We start from the raw sequence: 20537 nt of genomic DNA on the forward strand, positions 1-20537 counted from the left end.
CAGTATGTATGGCAATATGAGCGTGACCCTTGACACATTTCTGCTTCAGTCTCTGAAAATGCCAGCTTCTCAATGGATTAACAGCTCATTTCAAGAACAAGATATTTGGGGTAAAAGATACCATGTTTAGGGGTGACTATTTTTTATTTCTTTTAGTTGTAGAATTCTATCACTCCATTTGGAAACAGCCACTGTCTGCATATTATCAGGGCTAGTCTTTAACCCAAAGTTGCTTGGCTTCACAGGTGGTAGAGACTTTTAGAAACGTTAGTTTTATTTAGATTAATCTAAAACTCAATTTCATTAAATGATTAACCTTAAAAAAATTGGTCTGGTGTGAGCCAGACCAGTTCAGGGTGTGAGTCATATCTAAATCCACATGCTAGGTATTCTCACAAGAGAGGAGGAAGCTTGATTTCCTTTTGGTCAGAGCTCCTTTTCTCTTGCGGGACATATTGTGTTATTTTTCACTCTCCGCACTTTTTCTGTGTGTCCATGTCAACAAACTTTGTTTTGGGACATTCTCTTTCTTTAGCTATGGTTAATATAGTCAAACTGGTAAGTGTCTTGCTAGCCTGAGAGGTGTCATCACCGCTCTCTTAAGACCATGTCTGTGCTTGAGATACACCGTTTGTTCATTTTACTGTTACCTCTGTAATTTCTTCAAGTTAAGCTCTTTATAACAAATGCCACTAAAGTGATACCAAAAGATCTTAAAATGAGACACTGGTTTTTTATGGGAAACTTCTGTTTCATGTTACTAGGTCTCTTATCGTACCCATTATGAGTGATAATATACAAGAAATAAATAATATAAAATATAAAAAACCAATCTTATACATGGAGAAGTCAAACCAAGACAGGTATTGTCAGCATAAATAATTTCACACGACTCTGAAGTTTCATGTTTGTTTCATTAAGATTCTCACTGGAAACCGTTAACCACTCTTCTCAGTATTTGAATAATGAATTATTTATTTTCCAGGGAGCACAGTATAGATTCTTAGTGTATAGGCTTATAATAGCTACTGCTCAGATAGAATCAAACTGAAGACTTCACTCTTCCCATATCATAATTGTTGTTTTCTTACTGGCCCAATTCCTGTCAGGTATAATATAGTTACTCCAAAGTTATATAGAATGTGGATTGGTGATTCAATCATTTATGAATACACTTACTTTATCATATAGTTTACTATAATTAACCTGGATACTGTTTTTTTGTTGTGTTTTGTTTGTTTTTTCAGCTCTTAATTTTCTTTTCTCTTTTAATTATTAAATGTATTTAAATTAGAATATGCTCTAAAGATTGTTTTTGGCTCTTTCTTTCTTTCCTTTCTTTTCTTTCTTTCAATATTGACTCCCAGGGGTATAAGTTCTTCAACTTGTATGGTTATGTGAGAAACTGATAGGATACCCTATTTTGTGATCAAATTCTGTAGACTGTTATTACTACTAGGTAAATATTTTCTGAAGTGTTTTTTTTCTATTCTTTAGCTTACCTACTTTTTCCAGGAAGGAAGTTTCTTATGATTGTATCATATTTTCCTATCCCTTCCGATTCTGGGGAACAATGTAGGCTTTGGAACCCTTTAATGATATACGATGATATTTAAAAATCCCTGTGATGCTTTTATTCTACCCTTTCGAATTTTCTCCTTTATCCATATTCAGATTTGTGATTGCCTATATTGCTTTCCTTTTGGTTCTGAACAGTTCTTTAGCTTTCTTTTTGCCAGACTTTGGAATCATTTAATATTTGGGTCAAAGTACCATACAGATTTCATCTCATTATATTGGCTTCTCAGCTAATTGAATATCCTGATGTGTTGCTGTTTTCTCTGTTAGGCAGTCAGTTACCTTTTGCTGTATTCATCATACAGATCCTTTCCACCCGCCCCCATAGTTTCCAGAAATGCTTATTGGCATTTATTGTTTTTCTTCTGTGTACATAAAATGATCTTTGAACATGATGTGCATGAACTCTGTTAACCCTTAATTAAACCTTAGAATTGACTCCTCAACTTTTGGGATTACCTCCCCTTATTAATCATGTTTATCGTAATCCAGTGATATGTCCTTAACTTTAATGAGAGTGATTTTCCCGACCAAATGGCTCTTGTAGGATACTATATAAGTTGTGTGTTTTTAGATGATTTATATATGGATTATGTATAAGTTAAATCACAGTTTGCATTTTGAAAGCATAAATTATGTGAACTCTCTTATAACACAATTTTTATAAAATGTTATAAAATATCATCTTTATATTTCTGCATATATTGGTGCTTCTAGTACATTGAATTAGGACCAAAACATTGTATGTACCATGATTCAAAATTTGTAATTTTTACCTAGGGTTAAGTTTAGAGCAAGTCGACATTTTATGGCATTGTTTAGTAGAAGATGCTGAGTGTTATGATGATGCACTCCATTGGTTTTTAAATCAAGTTCGAAGTAAAGATCAACACGCTATGGGAATGGAAACCTACAAACATCTTTTCCTGGAGAAGGTAATTTTATTTCTCGACAAGTTTTACCATTCATGTTGTTTTTCCAGATTTCCTTTTTATCTCTTGAAATATAAACTCTGTAATGTTATATTTTTCCTCTTTTGACATAGATTTTAAAAATAGAAAAATGTGGGGCGCCTGGGTGGCTCAGTCGTTAAGCGTCTGCCTTTGGCTCAGGGCGTGATCCCGGCGTTCTGGGATCGAGCCCCGCATCAGGCTCCTCCACTGGGAGCCTGCTTCTTCCTCTCCCACTCCCCCTGCTTGTGTTCCCTCTCTCTGTCTACCTCTCTCTCTCTGTCAAATAAATAAAATCTTTAAAAAAAAAAAATAGAAAAATGTACTGTTTTCAGCAGTCTTTATTTAATTTTGTCACGTAAATTTTACTTTAATTTTATCCTCTACGGTGTTTATATAGATACGAGTATGAGTGAGAGCTATATTCTGTGACTCTTAGATGGCTGTGGTTTTAGCCAGTCCTGTGGCAGAGATAAACCAGTCTCCAGATTTTTTTGTGGATTCCATAGGGTCCTTTTTAGGAAGTGCTGTCATGTCTTGTTATTAAAGATATTTTTCTGTCCAGTTTTTGTTCTTTATCAGATGCCAACAGTTGGTTCAGGTAATAATTTTCCATTTGAATTTTGAAACATTGACGATAATAAAGCAATACTTTATATTTTATACTTATTTTTGAGATTATATAGAGTCTCTGCAAACTAATATAATCTCTGTCTTAGAATTGAATATATATGAATGAGTTTTGGTACATACAAACTAAATCGCTTAATAGATCTACTACAAAGCTACAGATAGACCCTCAAGGATCTTAATTTCAAGCCCTAACTTATACACAAACTGCATATAGCTACACATCTTACAAATGTGTATGGGATAGGTATACAATAAATGATAAAACCTTTTATTCACATCCTCTGATTTGAATATGCGTATATATTGAAAATTGAAATAGATATTAGGTTTCAAATATTTTCATTAAATTTTTATTTTTTTAAAATCATCACTAAAAATTTGAGCTGATACATTTTCTTCTTGCAGTGGTTTCAATAAAATTTTGTTAAATCTGTTACTCTGAATTTGATAAAATAAAATGTATTAATTATCACACTAATACTAGTTAAAAAAATTTTATTTTTAAGATGCCCCAGCTAAAACCTGAAACGATTAGCATGACTGGCTTAAACCTGTTTCAGCATCTCTGTAACTTGGCTCGATTGGCAACCAGTGCCTATGATGGCGGTTCAAACTCTGAGGTATGGATTTAGACTTGGCATTTTATTAGGTCACCTTATGGAATTTTTCTTTTATTTCTCAAATTAGATGACTGAATTATGTAGTCTACCAAACATTGAGTTTATAAACTATGAAGACTCTTAGGTTTTAAAAAGCTTTGTCTTTTGGTTTTAAAAAGTTATACAAAGCAAATTTGGTGATTTTTGTTGTTGTTGTTGTTTGTTACCAAATGTAACCTTGGTTGTGATTAATGAAAACTTACTACACATTCCTTAATACAGGAGAGGCCATCTGAGTGTCCCCTAAAAGCTCCTAGCTAATATAATCAAGTAGCTTTGTCCCCAAGGAGGTTGATTTGTCTAAAATTTGATTGTTAGGCCGTTTGTGTGACCAATCTTTTATTTGCTCTTGGACAGCACCAGAGTTCCTAGAGGAGAATCTACCTTAAGTCATCTCTGACCTTGAGGCATCACTGTCCTTTCATTAACTGAAGACTCTCAAATTGCTAGTTTTATTTCTGGCTTACTATTCCATTTGCCTCATTGGGTGGCTGCTAGTTTTCCTTAAAGGCGTTATTTTTTAGACTCTCCCAACACAGGCTGTTACTTGAAAGTCTTCCTCATTGGATGTTCCAGTTTATTAATGCTAGCTTTGATTTAGGTAGTATCTACTCAAGTTTTTCATTAATTGTCTTTAGAAGTTGGAGTTGTGTTTATAAAGCGAAAGATAGGGAAAACTGGTATTAATCTGTGTGGTAAAGAATAATTTTAATTGGATCTAGAATGCTTTCATAGTGTCCTCTTACCTTTTTTCCTTGTTTGAATAGTGTTTTGTTTTTTTTTTAATATCTTGGTCTTAATTCTTTGATAAATTTCAGTTTGGTAATTTCAGACAACCGGTCAGATCTGTTACCTAAGAAGTAGGTAACAGTAGGAATACTGTTTCTACTCTAATTTTGAGGTAATAGTGCTTTTTTAAGTGGATGATATGAACACAAAGGCTGTTCAGTTACCATATCAGAAGGATAACTTCAGCCTGCCAACTTTTGAGAATTTTGGCTCCACTTTTCTGTAGTTTTCAGTGAATACATTTTCTTTGTCATAGCATAGTTAACATCATAAATTAAAGTAACCACTTGGGTTAGCATATTTTAAAATTTTTCTGTGAATATCTGAAAGCAGTGGCTTTATCAGAGTAAGTTGGGTGAATGCATTGAAGCTTATTTCTGCAAATAATTATGTGTGTGTTTTTAGTCACTTGTAGCATGTTTTGGGGATTTGAGTTTTTCCCACTATGTAGTCAAACTTTTGGTTAAGCATTACACACACACACACACACACACACACACACACACACACACACAGTTAGCTGCTTTATAAATTTTTTTTAGAATCAGTACAGATGTATTTCAGTAGTTGAGGAAATTTTCAAGGCTTTTATCATTTTATTATTTAATTTTAATAGGAATTGCATTTTAAGTACTGTATAGGATATTAAAAGTCTTTGATATTGTATAACTTTGAAACTTGAAACTATTTCAGTCTTCTAATCGCTTACATTGTTTGACAATAAGATTTATAGATGTCATGATGTTTTCTTTCTTAGCTTTGTGGTATGGACCAATTTTGGGGCATCGCTTTAAGAGCACAGTCTGGTGATGTCAGTCGAGCAGCTATCCAGTATATTAACTCCTATTATATTAATGGTGAGTGATTTAGAATATTTGTCTGATAATTTCTTATGTGAGGATTTTTGTTTAACTACAATTCTTTTTTTTTTTTAATATAGCTAAACAATAAAGATTGATATACTGTCTAAACATCTGATTTTCAGGTAAAACGGGTTTGGAGAAGGAGCAAGAATTTATTAGTAAGTGCATGGAGAGTCTCATGATAGCTTCTAGCAGTCTCGAACAGGAATCACACTCAAGTCTCACTGTTATAGAAAGAGGACTCCTTATGCTGAAGACGCATCTGGAAGCATTTAGGAGAAGGTAATTGTTTTATACCACATTATTACAGTGAATTTCAGGCTTTTTTTTTTTTTTTTTTAAATTGCTGACATGTACAGAAGTATTCCTAAAGTAAAGGTTTTGTTGGGGCAGGTAGAAAGCTTAACCACAAGTGAAGGGTTAGTAATAGAAGTACTTTTATTCATAGTATGTATCATTTTGCCATGAAAATAGGCAATATAGGTTCCCACTAAATATTGTGGAACTTTAAAAATTCTTAAACGCTGAGAAGATATGCATGAATTAGACTCTGTAGAGAGAATTCCACCTCTAAGAAAGTATTATAACGATTGAAAGACAGAACACCACCACCAAAAAAAGTTTCACTAAAACCCTCACCAAGAACATCAAATAATCTCTCATAGTTGAATCAAGTTGAGTCATTTGTTTCATTTGCTGTTTTTTTTTCTTCCTGGACTAGGAGACAGTATTTTAATTTTGAATTTCCATTTACCATGGAAACATGATCAAAAAATTCTGTTAATGAATATCTGTATAATTAATTTAGACATACCCTGTGTAATACAGAAATAAAGCAAATTAACATTTATGAATATATCGACTGAAATGAAAGGTGAGTAGATAGTTTTAATTAAGAAATTCTGTTTGTTAAAAATCATGACTAAATGTAAACATACAACGAACTGTGTTGGCAAAAATTGTTAATCTTTCAACTTCAGAACTTAGTTTGATAATGAGTCATACAATTGATATTTTTTGAGATTCTGTTTAAATCACCAGGAAATAATAATAAAAAGATATTCTACACATTCCTTATAAATAACATGGCTTCATGATTTAATATATTTGGAAAATATATTAATTGCAAAATTATTTTGATTATGATTGCAATTTGTGGGAATTATACTTAAATAATTCCTTGTGTTTTTAAAGAATGTGTAAGGGAGCTCTATAGCGTTTTTTGGAACAGAAACGTCACACTGCCTCATAACTTTTACCACTCTAAAAAATAAAAATAAATAAGCAAATGTGATGTGTCTTATTCAAATTAATAAAAATAAATACATACTGTTTTTAAAATTCAGATATTAAAGGTAATACTGCAAAAAATGAAAGTCATCATAATCTGTCTCTTCGTGTTAGAGATAGTTACTGTTAATGAGATATGTATTTTTCCAAAATTTTCTTTCTTGCTTCAGAGTCTACAAACAACAAACCAAAAAGGGCCTATTGGTTTAAACCCTTAGTCCTCACACAGTGTTACTTGTGTTTTTAAAATAAGTATTTATTTTAAAAGTCTTCAAAAACAAATTAAGTTTCCTAGGATTCAGTGGTGCTATTTATAAGTTGAGTGAATTTCAGTTCAAAAATCCCTTCTCAGATGTACAATTTTTTTCTAACTCATGGAACATGATTATAGTATCCTTTGCTAGAAATCTTTTATATTTGTTCATGTTTTACTCTAAAAGTTGATGTTGGTGTTAAATAACTTAAATAAATATTTTTTGGGTGACAGGTAGAGAAACAGCAAACAATTGAATATTCAAAAAACTAAGAGCTAGTTTAAAAATGTCAGGAATTTTCATGCACACCTTTGTGTAGTATCACTGTACAATTTCAAGTGCTTAATGTGCTTACTTCTACTAATTTAAAATTGCCTGACATTTATAGAATGAAAATATAAAGTAATTATTGTGTTTGTATATTCCTTATATTAAGAGAGTAAATAAAACTTAAAAAAAAATTTTTTTTTTTAAAGAGAAACGGTTATAATTTAAAGAGTGGTTCTCAACCAGAGTGATTTTGTTTGCCAGGGGGCATTAGGTAATTTGTGGAGACACTTTTGATTACCACAGCTTAAGGGAGAAGGGGGTACTATTGGCATATAGTAGATAGCGACCAGCGATGCTGCTAAACATCCTACTTTGCACAAGACCGTTTCCCCTGCGTCCCCCCACCCACAACTAAGAATTATCCGGCCTCAAAAGATTACTCTCTGAGCCGTAAAAGCTGGACATTGGATCCCTTCTAGGAAGTCAAGTCCCTTTGTTTCCTTACTTCTCATCCTTCTATTCTAGAATTGCTGATTAGTTTGACATTGATAATTCTTTTCTTAATGAAATTCAGGTGTTCTGGATCCCGTCTTCAAACAACTGAAAATCAGTTAGAAAACTGACAGTATTTAGTGAGTGACCTGCTAGATGCCTTTCTCCCTTAAGATTAGTCTTTGTGGTTTATTTTGTAATTTTAGCAGTCATGGAATCAGCTCTCAAATTCTGTTAGGCATGTATTTACTAGGATACATTTCTGTCTCTGAAAAATGTTTCCTAATACCTTTTTTCCTTTTGTGAATGTAGGAATGAGAGCTTGCCATTTCACTTCCTGGATTAGTTTGTTTCTTTGAATTCTTCCTGCCTCTACTAGTTCCCCCTCTCCCCCTTAAAAAAAAAAAAGTTCTTAATGGGAAATTTTTTCCTCGGTTTTTCTTGTAAACTATCTTTTAAGGAACTCTTAGCTGTATTTATGCATTTAAGTTGATGCAGTATGATGAACCTAAACTTAATGCTATAGAGTAAATTGGAATGTTCTAGAACCTTTTGTGGGCTTTTTCATTTTGTAAAATATTAAAAACCTATGTAACATTAACAGGGTTTAAAATTATATTCTTCCTATGTGTGGTTTTTGTGTGTTTTAGGTTTGCGTACCATCTCAGACAGTGGCAAATTGAAGGCACTGGTATTAGTAGTCATTTGAAAGCACTGAGTGACAAACAGTCCCTGCCGCTAAGGGTTGTATGCCAACCAGCTGGACTTCCTGACAAGGTAGTTACATAATTTTAGTTTCCAAATTGATAACATTTCCCAGTTCAAATATCTGTTCTTGTTGTATTTTTAAATTGGTTGCATCTCATATTTCAGATGACTATTGAAATGTATCCTAGTGACCAGGTAGCAGATCTTAGGGCTGAAGTAACTCATTGGTATGAAAATTTACAGAAAGAACAAATAAATCAACAAGCTCAGCTTCAGGAGTTTGGTCAAAGCAGTCGAAAGGGAGAGTTTCCTGGTAAGTCCAACAGTTTAAATTTTCATATTTTCTAGGTTCTGTTATATATCACCTTAGAACCTTTGCTTCTTTTAAGAGTGCCAAGCATGTTCATGGCTCCCCTCCTTTTGGTAGGGTGCCATTGATTCACAGAGAAGAGCTAAGAATTGCTACAGATGTTATTTGGAAATATTTTTCCTCATTTTCCTTAAAAAAATTTTTACATTTGAGGTTATTTGATAAGCAGTGTGGGAATTACAAGTTTTATTTTCTATGCACTACTTAAGTACCCAGTTTTACCCAATAAAATAGTTTGGTCATTTTTAATATATTTTGTTTCTTTTTTTCCCCAGAGCATATGAAAATAATACAGCCTTAAATCCCACCTGTGTATCTCTCCTTCCCTCCAAAAGAGTGTCATAATAAGAAATTTTTCATATAGGTCCAAAAAGTATATATTTGATTCCTCCTTAACTGTAACCACGAGAGCATTTTTAGTGTCTTTCCATAGCACATAAAATATGAGCTAATCAGAGGAACAACCATGAAAGCTGTTATAATTTCAGACCTTTAAATTTTAAATAACGTGTAATAGGCTATATGCATATTTAGAAAAAATTTTTCATTTGGTTTTTCTTTTTTTTTTTCTTCTTTCTAATGAACTTTAAAAATGTTTGTACTTCAAGTCTTTCAGTGATATATTTTCTGAAGCTTTCGTTTGAGAAAAAAGTTCATTTTATCTTCTATTTTGAAGGATATTTTCACTGGACATGGAATTTGAGGTCAAGGATGGTTTTCTTTTCAGGACTTAGTAAATAGTTAAACCCATTGTCATTTGGTTTGCAAAGTTTCTGGTCTGATTGAAAGCGTGTTTTGGTTTTTTTCCCCCCATGCTTTGTATATACAATGTGTCTTCTTCTTTTTTTTTTTTTTTAAGATTTTCTTTCTTTATTTTAGCGAGGGAGAGAGGGTGCACCCATGAGGAGGGGGGAGGGAGAAGAAGAGGGAAAGAATCCCAAGCTGACACAGTGCTGAGTTTGGAGCTGACTCAGGGCTTCACCCCAGGACCCCGAGATCACAGCCTGATCCAAAATCAAGAGTCTGACACTCAGCCAGCTGAGCTACCCAGGAGCCCCCGCCCCCTTTTTTAGGGGTTTGTGGGGGAGAAATTCTTAAGTAGGCTCCACGCCCAGCAGGGAGCCAGATAGCGGGCTCAGTCTCACAACCCTGAGATAATAACTTGAGGTGAAGTCAAGAGTTGGATGCTTAACCGACTGAGCCATCCAGGCCACCCCCACAGTGTGTCTTTTTAACTGTGATTGATTTTAAAGAAATTTTTTGTTGTTTTGGGTTTTAAATTTTTTTTAAAGTAAGCTCTACTTCCAGTGTGGGGCTTGAACTCATGACTCTGAGATTAAGAGTTGCATGCTGTACCAACTGGGCCAGCCAGGTACCCCAAGAATTTTTTTTTTTTGACACTGGTTTTCAGCAGTTTGATTTTTTTTTTTTTTTTTAAGATTTTATTTATTTATTCGACAGAGATAGAGACAGCCAGCGAGAGAGGGAACACAAGCAGGGGGAGAGGGAGAGGAAGAAGCAGGCTCATAGCGGAAGAGCCTGATGTGGGGCTCGATCCCATAACGCCGGGATCACGCCCTGAGCCAAAGGCAGGCGCTTAACCGCTGTGCCACCCAGGTGCCCCTCAGCAGTTTGATTTTAATGTGCCTTGTTGTGTTTCTGTGTTTATACACTTTGGGTAAGATCGGCTTTTTGGGTCTTTGTGTTTATATTTATCACATTTGAGAAAGGTTAGCAATTATGTTTTTTTCAAATATTTTTTTCTTTTTCCTTTCCCCTCGACCTAATTTCTAGGCCTCTAATTAAGTGTATCCTAGACTCTTTGTTAATGTCTCACAGATCACTGAGCTGCTCTTATTTTCCTTTTCTCCTTTCCCTCTCTTTTTTTCCCTTTGTTTCCCTCCTCCTCCCCCTTCCACCTCTCCCCCACTCTGTCAGGTGTTGATTTTCTTCCTGTATTCAGTCTGTATAAATATAGGTTGTAAGCCTGTCTCTGGATTGAGATTTATCTTTTTGGGGTCTTGCTAGTTACCACAAGTTCACTTGCTTTTAAGCTTGCAAACTTAGTTGGTATTGTCTCTTTGCTTTTTTTCCCTGTCCAGTGTTGATAAAATTTTGAAAATTTACTTTATTGGAATTTCAGAGGGTAAAAAGTAGATGTGTTGTTTAATACACCATTGTAACCTAAGAGTTTTTCCAGATTTCTTGTTATTTTTTCTTGTTTTGAAACATTTACTACATTAAGATTTGAAATATTTTAAAGGTAGGAACTCTTTCCAGAACTCTTAAGGAATAAGTAGTTTTTGTTGTTGTTTTTTCCTTTTGGTGGGCAGGAAAGCAAGGTTTACTGAGTGATGGCAAAGTGATAGTACAAAGCCCTCAGGAGGGAGAGGACCTTATTGCCGGGAAGAAGCAATTGTTATGATAAAAAAGATGCTGTCAAAAGTGGTGAAAGATGGAAAGCTGTTCAGTTAATTGTAAAAGCCAACTCAACTATTATAATCAAGAGTTAATGTGTAATACACCTTTTAGGCCTCTCTCACTTCAAGTAGAATCCAAAAGCCTAAATAAAGTACTAGCCGTCTTAGTTCACTTTTGGAACAAAGTTATGCATGTTTAGACTATCTGATGCACTTGGAACCAAGTCAGCTGTATATTATCTTAGCACTTCATCACAACTAAAGATGTTTTATCTCGATATTTTAAAAAAGATCAGCATAGATTGTGTTATCTCAATAAGGTAGAAAAGACATTTTAGTCAAAGTCTGCCAAAGTATTTATAAGTTTAACATAGACTTTCTAAGAACACTTAACTAAGTGTATCTACTTGGCATGTCTCTGTACAAATATTGTAGAGATACCACGTTAATTTATTTCTTTGTATATTCTATCTAAAATCTTAATGGAATTTTAATTTTAAATTTGATGAAATTACTCCGAATCATAAACGGTGTGGATAAACTAAACAATATCAGAAGTGCTGAGAGGAAAACTCTAAAGGGTAATAGAGAAATGAATTTCAATACTAGCTTTAAAATATTTAAAAATTATGAGACGCCTGGGTGTCTCAGTTGGTTAAGCATCTGCCTTCAGCTCAGGTTATGATCCCAGGATCCTGGGATTGAGGCCCACATTGGGCTTCTGGCTCAGCGGGGAGCTTGCTTCCCCCCCCCCCGCTCATGTTCTCTCTCTCTCTCTCAAATAAATAAAATCTTAAAATATTTAAAAATTACAATAACATAGTTTTGTTGAAGAATTGTATCACTATGGAAAAGCAGTAGCCCTACTTCACTCATTCCTAAGGAGCTATGTAGTGTCCAGTGGAATTTTTCTACGTGAAGTTAATAAAATTTAACAATATATTTAAGTTTAAATCGTTCATTAGATATTTCATCATTTTGCTTATTGTCCTACTCTTAATATCATGCATTTCCTTTTTAAAGATTCATGGATTAAACAATAAATTTGAATGCCTGCTATGTTCTAGTGCTGGGACCACATCTCAATGTAACAAAATGTCTGCCTTTATGGAACTGGGCTTTTTTGGTTTTGTTTTTGTTTTTTGAGGCAAGACCAATAAATATGTGTCAGATGCTAGTAAGTGCTTTAAGAAAGATAAAGCAGAATAAGGGATTAATTTAGTGGAATGAGGCTCTTTAGACTGAGTGGTTAGGAGGAAGGCTCACATAATGTAACCATGTATTTGTGTCAGCATATAGGTTAGTTTTTATAAAAATGTTCACGTAATGTTTTCTGCTATTTTTAAGGAGGCCTTATGGGACCTGTCAGGATGATTTCATCTGGACATGAATTAACAACAGATTATGATGAAAAAGCACTTCATGAGCTTGGGTTTAAGGATATGCAGGTACACACAAATGTGGTTTGAGTTTTAATGATCTATTGACTATTATAGTCAACAGTTGAATAGTTGAAGGTATCCTTCAAAAACAGTTATTATTGCTTTTAAGTGTATGTGAAGTTTTTTTGTGTGAAGTTATTTTATACTTAAGAGATTTAGTAAACCTAAACTTGATATGTCTAATTATGTGTTGTTGTTTTCCCCTGTTGCCATTGTTTTTATAGATGGTATTTGTATCTTTGGGTGCACCAAGGAGAGAACGGAAAGGGGAAGGTGTTCAGCTGCCAGCGTCTTGCCTACCACCTCCTCAGAAGGACAACATTCCGATGCTTTTGCTTTTACAAGAACCTCATTTAACTACTCTTTTTGATTTATTAGAGATGCTTGCATCATTTAAACCACCCTCAGGAAAAGTGGCAGTGGAAGATAGTGAGGTGACTATATCATTTCATTTTTATAGTGTCTTGTTTGTTTTTCTGTTGAGTGGAAGATAATTTTCTCAGTAATCTCTCTCTCTCTCTCTCAAGATTTTATTTGAGAGAGTGAGCGAGCATGTGTGCCCACGAGCAGGGGGAGCGGCAGAGGGAGAGGAAGGGAATCTCAAGCAGACTCCCCACTGAACATAGAGCCCATCACAGGGCTCAGTCTTAACAACCCTGAGATATTGACCCAAGCCAAATCAAGAGTCAGACACTTAACTGACTGAGCCACCCAGGCGCCTCGTTCTCAGTAATCTTTTAAGAACAGTAAAATGTAGGAGCCCATTTATTGATTCATTAGGTATTTAAGTGCCTAATATGATTTAGGTGTACTCTTTTAAGTATTGTTTTACAAGGATCAAAATAGGCACAGTTTCAGCCTTCAGTCCAGTGGGGAAGACAAATAATTGATAACGCCTTGCAGATAGCTCCAGGTAAAATAACAGCTAAGTTTTAGATAGAGGTAACTGCTAAGACTAACATTATTAGGGAGTAGTGATAGAAACTCATTTATATATATTTTTTGGTTAGGGAAGGTTTCTCTGAGGGAAACTATATGTAACCTGAGCTAGAAGGATGAAAAGGAGCCAACTAAATGAGAATTGAGGGATCGTCTGCACATGGTAATCGCATTCCTGAAGCCCTTCGTATAAAGAATCAGGCAGGTCTAGGAATTGTTAGAGAGCTAATAATGAGTAGAATGTGGAGGGTAGTGGGAGAGGAATAAGATTGGAAAGGTGAGTAGAACCAGACTGGCCATGGCAACTTGTTTCTGTTTTACTCATAGTAAGGTGAGGGAGGAGCACACATTCTGATTCTGGTTTTCAAAGTAATAGATAATGTTTGGCAAGAAGAGAAAAAGCAGCGAGGAACATAATGCACTAATCCAAGGAAGACTTGATGGTGCCCTGGAATAGAATGAGAGTGAACAAATGAAGTTGACTTAATTGAATTGGATTAAGAGTGGAGATAGGCTCATGTTCAGAAACAAGGAAGACAGGAGATGGTGTCCAGGTTTCTGGCTTCAGCAACTGGGTAGATTCCATTTGAGATGAAGAATGGATGCTCATGGGACATTAAGTGGAGATGTCAAGGAAGCAGTTGGATAAAAGAGTTTGAAGCTCAGAGCAGGGGCTTGGTCTGGAGAAATAAGATATGGTAATCATTATAAAGATAGTATTTAAACCCAAGAGAGTGTATGAGATCACCTAAAGGATTCAGTATTAGTCTGCTGACTTTTTTTTTTTTAATGCCTTTAAATGGACTTACCTAAGATGATGTCCTTTGGTGTGTTTCATGCAGTGAATTATTTTGAGATTGAATGGCAAATAAAATAATGCTACTATTCTTTCTTTCCCAAGAATGTTAAATGACTTTTTTCCACGTTTCTAAAATGTGTTTGATCATGGATGCAGTGGTAGTTGCTCTTGAGTCCTCTGTTCCCCATAGCCTGGTTTCTCTTGTGGTGGCACATTTTAAAATTCTTTAAAAATCCGGGGCACATGGGTGGCTCAGTCGGTTAAGCATCTACCTTTGGCTTAGGTTATGATCCCGGAGTCCTGGGATTGAGCCCCACATCGGGCTCCCTGCTCAACGGAGAGTCTGCTTCTCCCTCTCCGTCTGCTGCTCCCCCTGCTTGTACACAAAATCTCTCTCTCTCTCATTTAAATAAAATCTAAAAAAAAAAAAATTCTTCAGAATCCTTCTTTTGTTCAAGCAGAATAATCAGTAACAGATGCCCTTGAACCTCGACTTTTTTACCTTTTGTATTTTATGCCCCAAATACTTAATGACCTTTTACTTCATGGCAGCACCATATGGGCAGTTTAAAAGAGAGAAAGATAATTAGAAGAATTCTTCAGTTTTCTGGGAGGTGGCTAAGTAGTGTGTTATGGGAACATAGGGCAGGAACAAAAATTTGGGGGAAAGTTTTGCAAAAGGGGAGCCTTTTAAATTGGGTCCAGCTGCTGAGGAGAGCAAAAAGAAGCATTACAGATTCACAGAAAAGTAAATGCATGTTTGAAAAACTGGGGGCGTGAGTATAGTGTAATTCAAAAAAAGACCAAAACGGAGATTGGAACCTATACCACAAAGGGCCATATGAGATTTTTCTTCTTTGTAAAATGGATTGCCATCATCGTGGAAGGTTTTAAAGGAACAAAATGAAAGCTATTATGGGCTATTAGAAACAAAGTTTAGGTGTTAGTGTGGTGGATGTGTTAGAGACAGACTGAAGGTAGGAGGCCCGATTAATAGGCCATTGTAATAGTCCACATGGGGCTTGAACTGAAGGGGAAGAATTCATTTTTTAGCAGATACTTGACTGAACTTTGTGGCAAGTATGCCATTGTCGATGTGGGGTCTCTTTGTTGTCCAAGACTGGTTTGGTCTTGTAGAAGGTTACAAAAATAAAAATAAAGGGTAGGGCTTTTTAGTCATCACATAGCACATAGTCATTTACACCTGGGATTTTTTTTCCCCCTTCATATTTTTTTTTCCCCCTTCATATTTTCTTTTTTTTATTTTGTACAGAATATATCTTTTTTTTTTTCCCCCCAAGTTGGTGTTTACAAAGGAATGAATTCTATTTTACTGAAGAACTTTCAGTGCCATTTCCCCAGCTAAACCGAAAATGTTACTTCGGGTTGCTTCTCTTCATCAGGATTGAGAATAGCAAAGGTTACTTTGAAACTCTAAGATTTGCTTGCTTTCAATGTTGTACTAGTTTTATATCATAATACAGAAAGAACTAAACTTTTTATAAGTATATAGAAGAATCTTTCAGCATCCTGTGGACTGTATTATAGTGAAAAAAATCATTATGACAGCTGTGGTAATAGAATTATACAAATTCATACTCTGGAAAATCCTAAAACTGTAAATTTTAGCTTTAGCTATTTATTTACCTCTTGAGGTTATGTTTTAATTTTTTTAATAAAGGAAACTTGCCTACTTCTTACATACTTTCTGAAACATCTTCAGGTTACTATTATCTCAGCATCTTACAGAATTCAAATATGGGGGCACCTGAGTTAAGGGTCTGCATTTGGCTCAGGTCATGATCCCAGGGTCCTGGGATCGAGTCCTGTATCCAGCTCCCTGCTCGGCAAGCTTGCTTCTTCCTCTCCCTGCTGCTCCCCCTGCTGTGCTCTCTTTCTCTGTCAGATAAATAAATAAAATCTTAAAAAAAAAAAAAAGCAAATTTAATAGATAATAACGGGGGAAAAGTAGGTTCTTTAAAATTGTTTGCTTTCCTCTTAATCCTCTGCTTATCTGAGACTGGAAAATAAAGTATGGATTAGCAGTATAAAAAAGAACCAGCTGTACTCTTTTTCCCAAATGTAGGATCAAGGACTTAATTTACCACCACCAGGACTTTGTCCTAGTTAGAATAGTGACCTGAAAGAGGAAGCAATTGGTAATGTTCTTGAAATTTACTTGAATGGCTTTGTAAGACAGATGTTTTCACTTGTATTTGAAAAGTTTCCTGAATAAAGTGCCAAGATTTACAGGTCACTTTTTTCCCAAAAAGCATTCAGTAACAGCAAGTTGAAAAACTACTACTTTGGCATAACGATCAATTCATTGAATAAATGTATTTGTTGTTTATAAATAATAAAAAATGTATAAATTGTTTAACATGAAACAAATGGTTTATTTCTCGCTTTTAAAGTAAGACTGAAGAATATCGAATTTGATAATCAAAGGTTTCATGCAAAAAAGTTGAACTTGAGTTTAGATTTATTTTTTTTTTTTTAGTGATCTGTCTTGATAAGCAGTTGTTCTTATTTGTGTAGAGCTTAAGATGTGAAGAACTTCATCTTCATGCAGAAAATCTCTCTAGGCGTGTATGGGAGCTACTGATGCTTCTTCCTACATGTCCTAACATGTTGATGGCATTCCAGAATATCTCAGATGAACAGGTAAACTCACAAAATTTTTTTACTCTCCTAGAGCATGGCATCATTTTACATTCCTCCAGTGTATGAGATTGCTTGTTGACCTATATCCTCAATAAAATTTTGCCCTAGAAGCATCAGTTCGTTTTAACGTCCATTTATTTGTTAGTGAGGTTGACTCATACAGGCCTAATACAAGGCCAAGGTTGTTTTCTAAAATTACCTTTAGAAAACATAATTTGTTTTTATATTAGTATTTTTAGATATTACTGTATATTCTGAATATATTCCTGTAGGGCCGTGACCTCACAGGTGTGTTAGAGGTCTTTGTAAAGATGTGTTAAAATTAGTTTTTTAAAAGCCACATAATAAAGGATTACTTAGTGGAGATACCAACAGAACTCTTACAGGACGAATGGAAAAATAGTGTCATAATGTGCGCTAATGGTTTTTTATGATTTGGCTCTTGGCCATGGGATTTCAGAAGGTTCTTTATCTCAAATGATTTAGATGTGGGGAAGGTAGGCCTGGCAAATGGTGGTTGATGACTCAGAGTAGCTCTAATAATAATGTTGTCAAAGATGTACATTGTGTGAATATCATTTCATAAATTGAGATTAGAAAGCAATATTTTAAGATTTATGTATTTGTGAATTTTAAATGTGTAGGTGTGACTTTCTAAGTATTAAATACAGACTTTACTACTTCTAAATCTTTAAAAGTTAATGCATTCAACTAGGCCGCACAGTGTTTTTCGTTGGGAAGATGTTGCCCTGTCTGTTGTGCGGGTTCACAAGGTAGAATTTTTTCCCCCTATGCTGCTGTTTGTATATGAATTTTAACAAAATTTAATGAATAATTGGTGTTTTAAGCATACCATGAGTATCAGTTATACGATTGGTCTTCATATGTTTGAAGATATTTCAATATCTATGTAATATTTGAGTTCTTACATAATGTCACTTTCTTTCAAGTTTATTTTGGGGGAGGGGTCCCTTAGTAACTTGGTTTGAGAAAAACCTATGTTTTTCTTTTTTAATTTAAGAGTAATGATGGACTTAATTGGAAAGAACTTCTCAAAATTAAAAGTGCTCACAAGCTATTATATGCCCTGGAAATTATTGAAGCACTAGGAAAACCTAACAGGAGGATAAGGAGAGAGTCAACGGTAATTGAATTTCCATTCTTCCCATGAAATACTTGTATTTTGTCTGGAGCCGAATTCCAGAATGTGTTATTTTTCAGTTCTAGAATAATTTTTTCCTCCTGCACCTTCTCTTATTATTATTTTTTTGCCATTCCCACAGGGAAGTTACAGTGATCTTTATCCAGATTCAGATGATTCAAGTGAGGATCAAGTGGAAAATAGTAAAAATTCCTGGAGTTGCAAGGTTTGATCATACATGTTATGCAGTGTATTGATAAAAATTATCTCTATAATATTCCAAAAGTAGGTGTGTCATAATTACTGGTTTTAAACTAACTTACTATGAAAATAAAGCATAGTTTAAAAATTTTGTATTACTTCAAATCACAGTTAAAAGGTGGGATTATTTAATGCCTCAGTGCTTTTGTTTTTAGCACTTTTTTTTCCCTTTATTGGAATACTTTGTTAGGACATCCTGGTGTCTGCGATTGAATGGTCAGTTGAATATAAAGATATCTTTATAGAGATTTGCAAGAATCTTTTTAAAAAATTTCTCGAAAATGAGGTGGATGTTATTAGTTTGCATAGAAGTTATTTTGGTTATTTAAATCAGAGTAATTTCCTAGATTAAAGATACATACTATTTTACATATGCATACACATAAAACACACGTACACACACAGTTATTGAATCAAAAAGCAGGTCTTCATGACATTTTGCAGCTGCATCTCTCTTACCAGTACTCTCACAATTGCTTACAGTTTGTTGCTGCTGGAGGGCTTCAACAGTTACTAGAAATTTTTAATTCTGGAATTCTGGAGCCTAAAGAGCAAGAATCCTGGACTGTGGTAAGTGGAAGTTCACTGTTGTAACCAGTTAATAGTTCTCCTAGTGTAAGCACTTCCAGTTTTCATTAGCAAATATAACTTCTGTTATGTGCTGCTTTGTCGTAAGGAAGATTGTGGAGTGTAGTAAAATTAATTTTTTAAAAATAGGGAGTCTGATTAATTATTCATGAAGAGTTCTTCATGTCAGTTCTGTTTAAACTTTTAAGTGCCGAAATTCATGACTCTGAACTGTGGCTAACTCATAAACATTTTTCCTTTAGGCTGGTAGATTACATGTGATTAATTATACAATCTTAATGTTTGGATGCTTTAAAAAAAACTGGTTTATATGTGTTCAGTTTTTGAAAGTACCCTTTTTCATTGTTTCATTTTGTTTTAGCTATTTCTTCCTTTATAGTAGTGCTACTCAAATATGTGTTTCCAGACCATTTGTGACTGGTCTGAAATGAAATAGGTGCAGAAATTGAGAGTAAGCCTTCAGAAATTTTTATAGCTATTGAACATTGCTGCAGAATTTTTACAGCATTTCACAAAATTACTGATCCTTAACAAAATGGAACTTTAAAAAAAAAAGGGTACTTTGCCACTATTAACTTGAGGAAGCACTGTTCTATTATATTAGGAAAATAAAATCATTTGTTAAAAGATGGAAATTATTAAAAAATTGATACTGCTATACCAAACTGCACAATCTGGTTTTGAACTAAATGAAATGGATGCTCCATTTCCTGACCTCCAACAGAACAGAATAGCAGTGTCAAACATGCCGTTCAAGTATTTTTTAGTACTTGTGTTTTAGAATTATCTTGGAACCTAGGAGTCGGGTGTTAATAAAAGAAAATCTATTTAGAAAACCTATTACTATGTACTAAGATGTTATTCTTACCACTGATTTTAATACTTCTTTTTCCATTTTTATTTTACGTATTTTATTACGATATTTTACTCTTTAGATACTTCTATTCAATTATTATTGTAGTTCTGTGACTTATGTCTTTTTGTTGTTTTTATTGTTAGTCATCTCTTTATTGTCCTATTAATGTCTTAGAATTCTAATGTGCCTTAGTTCTTTAGCAAAGTGGGAGAATTTAACTAAAATTTTTAATGAGTAGTTATGTGTCATTTATAGGAATTTTGTTTATAAACTGCTCTAAGTTTACTTTTGAATAAAGTTTACAGGGAATCCAGCATAAGCTAGAGGTTTTTTCTGTGTCCTTTGAAATTGTGGATACTTTTATGAGGTATTACCGATGAGAAAATTTTAACTACCATATGTGACACATGCAGCTTGGCAATGCCTGAGATGCTAAGCATGCCTGAGATTGCTTTCAAGTCAACTGATATCCTCTATTTATAATGCATCTCTCCTAACATATTATAGAATACTTACAAATTCTGAGTCATTCTTGTTAAAAATTTAATTTTTTTCTCTTTAAAATGAGTTT

The 20537-nt window shown here is 34.3% G+C and overlaps 1 protein-coding gene across 1 annotated transcript in view; it reads left to right on the plus strand.

Annotated features, from left to right (window-relative positions):
- USP34 (ubiquitin specific peptidase 34) overlaps positions 1 to 20537 on the plus strand; it is a 237202-nt gene that overhangs the window by 123567 nt on the left and 93098 nt on the right. Inside the window, 12 exon segments of the mRNA XM_040623443.1 lie at positions 2359 to 2513; positions 3668 to 3781; positions 5367 to 5466; positions 5595 to 5754; positions 8429 to 8555; positions 8652 to 8799; positions 12624 to 12724; positions 12943 to 13152; positions 16995 to 17120; positions 18142 to 18264; positions 18404 to 18487; positions 19006 to 19092. Coding sequence (XP_040479377.1) covers positions 2359 to 2513; positions 3668 to 3781; positions 5367 to 5466; positions 5595 to 5754; positions 8429 to 8555; positions 8652 to 8799; positions 12624 to 12724; positions 12943 to 13152; positions 16995 to 17120; positions 18142 to 18264; positions 18404 to 18487; positions 19006 to 19092 — 1535 coding nt within the window.

Source organism: Ursus maritimus, unplaced genomic scaffold (assembly GCF_017311325.1).
Source record: "Ursus maritimus isolate PB19 unplaced genomic scaffold, ASM1731132v1 scaffold_6, whole genome shotgun sequence".
NCBI lineage: Eukaryota > Metazoa > Chordata > Mammalia > Carnivora > Ursidae > Ursus > Ursus maritimus.